The 8,384-nt window shown below is 42.2% G+C and overlaps 1 protein-coding gene across 2 annotated transcripts in view; it reads right to left on the bottom strand.

The window, feature by feature from the left end:
* Positions 1–6,988: 6,988 nt before the first annotated feature.
* The window catches only part of ak2 (adenylate kinase 2), a gene marked incomplete at its 3' end in the record, with an annotated part of 34,592 nt that continues 33,196 nt past the window's right edge, over positions 6,989–8,384 (bottom strand). For both annotated transcript variants that reach the window (XM_084312253.1, XM_084312252.1), the window contains exon 7: positions 6,989–7,300. In XM_084312253.1, coding sequence (XP_084168379.1) covers positions 7,293–7,300 — 8 coding nt within the window. The remainder of the gene's footprint in view (positions 7,301–8,384) is intronic.

Below are 8,384 nucleotides of genomic sequence, written 5' to 3'. Positions count from 1 at the left end.
GGTGACTGTCAATTAGGAATATGGAATTATTGATATTGATTATGCCTTTAAGTTTAGTGGTAATATATAGAAAACTGTTCCACCCCCTTCCCTATACACACAGTATAGGCTACACCCTCTCGAGACAAGTAGCATCGTTTAAAATCAAGACATCTCAAATGGGGACGTAGAATCATGCAAACGACATTATTATCTAGGTGTATTCACTGCAGAATGATCCTACCTCAGGTGGGGTCGTAGAGACAGCTTGTTCGGTACCAGAATGCTTCTCCGGGGACGCGATGCGCAGTGGTGGCTGTGGGGCGTGTGTTGGACACACAGGGTGTCAAGACTCCTCTTGCGAAGTATTTTGTCTTCTCTCGGATCTGTTCCCAATGTGTTCAATGTGTTCAGTTCGATGTTCCCTACGTCCCGTCCCGTTCCCTCTTCGGGGTGCAGCAACAGTAATCTCCGCAGCAGCTTCGCTCTCCGCTGTCGTTATTACACGTCATGGAGGAAAGCCCCGATCAATGACGTAAGACGGCACAGAGAAAACGGAAACCCCACCCCGTGACATCATCCACTGGAACCTGGTTCGCGTTTACTGTAAAAGCCAATAGTATGCAGCTGCAGAGCCGCAGAGCCGCGCTGTGAGGGCCGCTTCTATGCCTTCTACAGTGTCACCGAGCCAATCACTAAATAGTAGGATCTGTTCAGTAGTGTTTCATGATGCACAATGATGAGATCTTCTCCTGAGAGAATTGTTGAATAGATACACAAATGTTCTAGAACATTTGATTATGACATCATACTGTGACATCACAAAATGTTCTAGAATGTTCTATTATGACATCATACTGTGACATCACAGCAGAACATGTTTGAGTGACATTTGAATATGTTTGTCCCCGAAGCCTGTTTTTGGGATTCAAACTTCGTCAGGGTTCTTCGAACGGACGTTCGAACATTTGTTTTTAATAATAAAAAAAATAAATAGACAATTAGACAAAAAATAGACAATTCTCCGCGGGGAAATTGTGAAAGTATGGGTGATGCGTGTGCACCGCCGGCCAACGGGAGAGGGTCTGTATTGTCTCTATTACAATGGTTAAAAAGATACAAAAAGGGGGCGCGGCCTAAGGACGTGGTCAATATAGACCAATGAAAGAGGATATCCCTACTGAGTACAATGGTACAACCCGCAAGTCTCTACGACAAACGGTTCAATTTAGAGGAGAGTCTAACTTCAAGAAACAGGCTGTTCATTCAACAATGTATGTATATGAATATGAGTTGCATAAGATAATAGGGTGTGAAGGTATACTGAATACTGTCTATCTGTATGTCATGTATGTCATTATGTTATGATGAATTGAAAATGGGGGACCCTGATGTAAACAAGACGAAAGTCTTTCTCTGGTCTGCATTCCCTTAACAATTGTGTGTATTGAGCCGTACTGTATTGTACCCATTCTGCAATCTGGTAATAAAGTTTTCATTCAATCAATCAATCAATCAATCAATCAATCAATCAATCAATCAATCAATCAATCAAGGGGGTAGGAATACATACGTTTACACTTCATCCTCCTACTCCTGCTTTGTTTGTTTTTTAATCTGTTTATTACTTGTTTTTTATTATTTATTTTCTATTTATGTTCGAAATAAATAAACGCATTCATTCAAGATATTGTGTGAGCAAAAGTATAGTTAATTTACTCATACAGTATGTACATCCTCTGGCCTCGCGCGGATCGCACTACCCACTTTCAAAAACACTCTCAAAGAACACCTACGGGAGACTGCAATTCGAAACTGGCCCCTACAAATGTCTTAACCCAGTTGTACAGTAAATTACCAAGTATGGCTTTGTCAGTATTCCAATGTACAGTGTACAATGCCCCCCCCCCCCCCTCCATGTCACGAAGAGCGCTATATAAATCCAATCCATTATTATTATTATTAATGTACAGCCCCCACCCACCAACCCCACCCACCCAACCTCCTCCAATGTACAGTTTCTACGTCAAATGTATATACTCTTTTTCTGGACACTTTTTGTATCACAAACAGTACTGTATTTGCAAATCTGATATGTCATAAATGTATAGATGTAGCAGTACTGTCTATCTGTATGTCATGTATGTCCTATATGTTATGATGAATTGAAAATGGGGGACCCTGATGTAAACAAGACGAAAGTCTTTCTCTGGTCTGCATCCCCTTAACAATTGTATGTATTGAGCTGTACTGTACTGTACCCATTCTGCAATCTGTTAATAAACTTTTCAATCAATCAATCAATCTCACAGCTGTGCCCGCACAGTGCAATACTCCAATTCAGCCATTGGGTGGGTGGCGCTGCTGAGCGGCCCTGAGAGCGCCGCTGGCTCTGCGGCTCTGCAGCTGCATGCTTCTCATGCAGAGAGCCATTTATTTATTTATGGTAATAATAAATGGCTCCGAGCCGTGTGGGACGTATACACACACACACACACACACACACACACACACACACACACACACACACAAAACAAAGCAAAAGGTGACCAGGAAATATCTGTGAGGAAAAGACATGTACAGTGCAGGCAATTCTAGACGGCAACCATTTCACTGGGGTTACATTATCACTTATAACCAGGGGTGTAAAGTACTTGAGTAATTGTACTTCGTTACAATACTTAAGTACTGTTTTTGGGGATTTGTACTTTACTCAAGTATTATTAGGTTTGTATACTTGTACTTTTACTCAATTACATTTGAGAGAAAAAAACATACTTTTTACTCCATACATTTAAAATGCAGACCTACAAAGTACAAATCTCACAGGTCCAAACATTTTAATTAGTATATTTGTTTCTCTGGCCGAACTAACGTTAACATTATTAATCCTGCTGCCGCACTTTATTTAAAAACAGCCAATCAAATCCCCATCAATGGAAAATGAACCGGCTAGGGATGTCCCGATCACGTTTTTTTTGCTCCCGATCCGATCCCGATCATGTGATTTTGAGTATCTACCGATTCCGATCTTTCCCGATCCGATCAAAAAAAAAAAAAAAGTTTAATAAAAAAAAAAAAAAATGTAATCCCAATTTCTCACATTACATTCACCCTGAATGTTGACGTTATCCAGGTGAAAAGTTAACTTCATTCAAGCGAGGCATTGCAATCCTTGACATAAATCATTTGATGTATAATTAAATCAAAGGAAATGCGTTTGGGTCTGAGAGTGTGGCTGGTCTGCCGTTCAACGGTTCTGCAGCTGGAGGTGGACGCGGGCAAATACTGCGGCATGGTCATGCTGGACCTACAAAAGGCCTTCGACACTGTCAATCACTCCATTCTGATTGACAAGCTAAAAGTAATTGGTTTTGATCAGTTTATCAGTGAGCTGGATGCAATCCTATTGGGGAGAGAACAGATGGTAGAGGTAAACGGTATCCCCCCCTCACAGTGAGCTGTGGTGTTCCACAAGGAAGCATACTAGGACCGCTACTCTTCCTAATTTATGCAAATTACATGTCGTCAGCCTGTGACTGCAACTTGTGCCTGTTTGCGGACGACTCAGCCCTGCTGGTCTCTGACAAGAACAAGTTGCAGGTTGAAAAAACCCTCAGCTCGGAACTAGGCAAAATCTGCATATGGCTCGCTGATAACAAACTATCATTACACATGGGCAAAACAGAGTCCATTCTCTTCGGTTCAAATAACAAACTCAGCAAGACCGACGGCTTCTCAGTTACAGTGGGTGACAATATTGTCACAAGGAAAGACGAAATTACCTACCTGGGTTCCATTCTAGAGGCAAATCTTTCCTGTGACAAAATGGCATCCAATGTAATAAAAAAAGTCAACCAACGAACTACATTCTTGTACCGGATCTCCTCTCTGGTAAACAAGAATACCCTGAAGACTCTGGCAGGAGCACTCATTCAAGGGTACTACGACTATGCGTGCACCTCATGGTACCAAAGCACCTCAAAGGCGCTTAAAACAAGATTACAAACATCACAAAACAAACTGGTCAGACTACTACTTGACCTTACCCCCAGAACCCACCTCACCCCTGCCCACTTTGACAACCTAGGATGGCTTAGAGTAGACGACAGAGTACAGCAACTTGCAATGGGCCTGGTCTACAAGATACACTATACGACTAAGGTACCCATGTACATGTCAAAATACTTCCCAAAGGTCAGTGAATACCACAACCACTACACCAGAGGAAGCTCAACAAATCATGTTAAACCCAGATTCGGCTCAAACAAGGGACTAAACACGTTTCGCAATTATGCCACATCAATGTGGAACGCCCTACCCAAAGCTGTAAAGGAATGTGAATCCCTACCCACATTCAAAACCGCTCTTAAAGAGCACCTACGGGAGGCTGCAATTCAAAACTGGCCACCGTAAATGCCCAAAACCCCCACCACCTCCTAATAGACAGTCTCCTCCCCACCGCATGTATATATTCCCTCCCCGCCGTATGTATATTTCTCTCCCACCCACCCCCTCCTAATGTACAGTCCTCTCCCCATCATATGTATATACTCTGTCAGGATCTAGGGGTAACAGTACTGTATATTTGAATACCGTTTATGTCACAAATGCATCAGTACTAAATACCTATATGTCCCTATGCCATAAATGTCATGTATGTTGTGTATGTCATAAATGTCTATATGAGTTGAAAATGGGGGACCCTGATGTAAACAAGACAAACGTCTTTCTCAGGTCTGCAACCCCTTAACAATTGTGTGTATTGAGCCGTACTGTATTGTACCCATTCTGCAATCTGTTAAATAAAGTTTTCATTCATTCATTCATACTATTGGTTTGTTTTGGCAAAATTCTTCTGCTCTGTGTGACAATAAATAAATGAATGATATGCAATTTAAAACCAAAACTAAGGCCTCAGTATGAGTTTAAGACGTGAACATGGTCATGTTTGTTGAAAAAAAAAAAAAAAGTAAAAAAAAAAAAATGCCGATCCCGATCTTCGGAAAATCACGTGATCGGCCCCGATCCCAATCACGTGATCGGATCGGGACATCGCTAGAACCGGCCCATACCCATGCTGATTGGTGCTTGTGCAAGACTAGAAAGCGGGGATCTTTAAACACCTGCTATCAGACAAATAGACAGTCAGAGTGACAAGCTGCAGAAGATGGCCACAAACGATAGTACGAGTGATGAAGAGGACGAAACAGAACATTTCATTGGCCCGGACACTTTTTAGTACATTTAAAAGTAGAAACTTTTTTATTTTTACTCAAGTGTGTTTTTAGCCAGATACTCTGACTTTTACTTGAGTAAGATTGAGACGATACCCATACTTTCACTTACGTATACTTTCTGGGTACTTTTTACACCCCTGCTTATAACCATCACTACATCTATTGCTAGCAAGACTAAGATATATTGATCCCTAAAAAGTGTTGACTTTTACAAGAAAACAGTCAAAAAACACATCCAGCAACAGAACACACATCTTTACATAATGATCAGGTCCATAAATATTCAAGACAAATTTCACCATTTTGGCTCTGTACGCCACCACAGTGGACTTAAAATTAAACAATGATGTGCTTTTAAGTGCAGACTTTCAACTTTAATTTGAGAGTAATTACTTTTGGTCCCTTAAAAAAAGGGGGGGGTGCACATGTAGAAACTGTTGTAACTCCGACAGTTCACCTGATTTTGATGAAAATACCCTCAAATTAAAGCTGAAAGCCTGCCCTTAAAGGGGACCTGCATTGCTATTCCTAGCACTATTTGGGCAACTTTACACAATTCCTGTGAGTCTATGGAAGACATCTGTAAGGTTTATTTAAAAAAAAAAAAAAATCATTGTTTTATATTTCTAATGGTGTACTCAAAAGCATCATTTTCCAGCCTCAAGATTTCAGCCCGTTATTGGCTGGGCTCCGCCCATAACCACTTTCAGTGACAGTCATCCACACAGTCTGCGAGTGGCAGACAGAGAGAGAGAGAGAGCACGCAGGTCCCCTTCTCTCCCGTTTGAGGAAGTCTTCCACACGCTATAGACGGGGCTTTAGTTGCTCCCGAATCGAGAGACAGACCAAGAGACAACAGCACGACGCGCGTGTATGTGTGCTCTGTCGCAAGGGTCTGTCTGATTCTCCCTCTATCTGTCAAACCCTGTTTGGTGCGCTACAACCACAGAGCCAATCGGATCACTATCCGCTCCATTCTCGCCACGTGACGTCACCATGAGTCAAATCAAAAAGACCTGATTTTTTTCGACCAGGAAATGAATGACCTGAATGACTGCAATCCGCCAATATGGTATTTAGTAGGGCTGTCCCCGACTGTGACTAGGATTGGCCAAAATGTGCCGTTAGTCGACTATTGGCCGACTTAAAAAAAAAGTATAATATATATATATATTTTTTTAATCATTCCATTTGGGCTGTGGGGGGTGCTTAATGTCTGAAGGAGTCGACTGAAGGCTTCTTGTCCTCTGCAAAAGCATGCAATTGGTCCACTGATGGATACATCTTGATATTTGTCTAGTATAGTGTGTTCATTAGATGGGTGAAATCCTCTTTCAGTGCCTCTGTGCCTGTTTTCGTAGGCAGTTAGCCTCTGGTATGCGTGCCACGCTTCTATGCCTCTTTTCTTTTGAAAGAAAAATATATATTTTTTTAAATTATATTCGACTAAGAGGTTGGCCAGTCGACTACGGCCCCTTTCGACCGATTAGTCGACTAATCGATTAATAGGGGTCAGCCCTAGTATTTAGAGACAAACACATTGATACTAACTCCTATTACTATAATACAATGCTACACTGAAAAAATACATTTATAATGCATGTCACCTTTAAAAGCGGTTTAATTTCAAGTCCATTGTGTGGTGGTGTACAGAGGCAAAATTGTGAGAATTGTGTCAATGTCCAAATATTTATGGACCTGACCGTACACAAATTCCCATGAAGTCAAGCAAGCGTGTAGTGCAAAGAAACAGTCGGAAACGCCACGCGTTGGTTGTAGAAAAGCGTCTCTTTAGTTTTATTAGAAAGGGAAACATGAGTTATAATAATAATAATAATGAGATGGCTTCACTTATTCCTGTCAGACTAGAGTAAAAGAAATAACGTGTTAAAAGTGTGGGCAACGCTCCTACTGCTGCACACCTGCTAGATCACAGCAAGTGCTATAGTACAAAGACCCTCCTCCCCCTCCCCCTTTTTTCTCTCTCCCCCCCCCCCCCCTCCCTCCGTCCATCCCATCCATGTAGTCTTCACCTCCCTCCCTCGCCAGGGTTGGACCGGAGAGGCGCATAAGTCAACCAGCTAGAAGAGAAGGGAGAGAATGGAGAAGAAGTCTTGTATGAATCACACAAAAAAATAATAATAAAAAAAACTGGTTCAACGCCAGGAACCAGTCATCGCACGGTCAAGAACACGAACAGCGGCTATTGCTAACAATAACGGTTTGGACATGCGGCCGGCAACACTGGACGTGAAGGTAGACTGTCCATGGGCGTTTTTACTAGCGTACCGTCGTAGTGCACTTAGGGTTCAAGCTTTTCCATCAGATTGAAAAGCAATACATTCAAAAGTTAAATAATAATAAAAAAAAAGTACATTCACTTACATGTGGCAATTCATAAAAGGCAGTCAAATTTAAAATGTCAGCCATTCAAACTTGACATTCACGTACATTAACATTCAACTAAAGTTGTGTATATTAGTACTTTTCTAGAGACAAACTAAACACACTATAGACAGCCCGCCTACAGGGGCTGATGATAATATCTGCTACTGTTTTTCCACACAACAACCTTGGGAGCACACACACAAACAGCACACACACAAACGTCAGCATTCAAGGGAAAACCACAAGTAACAGTCTGCATGCAAATAGTTTCCACCACAAAAACACCACGTGACAATGAAGAGGGGACAGGAGACTAGAAAAGGAAAGGACACAAAGCTAGAGGAGGAGGAAGAAGAGAGACCAAGGACAAATGAGGGCTAGGTTTCCCAAAATCATCTCCAAGAGACCAAGTTCATCTTCGTCACAATCTTTTTATCTTTTTTCCCAATTTAGTCGTTATGCCAATTCCCTTCCTGGTCATTGCGCTGCCCTACTATCGGTCTGGGGAGGGTGTAGACTACTATAATGCCTCCTCCGATACATGTGGATTGACCAGCCGCTTCTTTTCACCCGACAGCGAGGAGTTTCACTGGGAGAGCGTAAGGAGGTTCACACCATTTCCCCCAGATCCCCTCCCTGCTGAACAGGTGCTCCGACCAACCCAATGATACTTGCAATGACCAGGACTCATACCCCGCCGGCTTCCCACCCGCAAACACTGCCAATTGTGTTCGTAGGGACGACTGACCAACCCGGAGGTACCGCTGAAAGCTGGAT

The sequence above is a fragment of the Notolepis coatsorum genome (assembly GCF_963971535.1).
Source record: "Notolepis coatsorum genome assembly, chromosome: 4".
NCBI lineage: Eukaryota > Metazoa > Chordata > Actinopteri > Aulopiformes > Paralepididae > Notolepis > Notolepis coatsorum.
The sequence above is the reverse complement of the archived record's forward strand: the minus strand, read 5'-3'. Positions and strand labels throughout refer to the sequence as shown.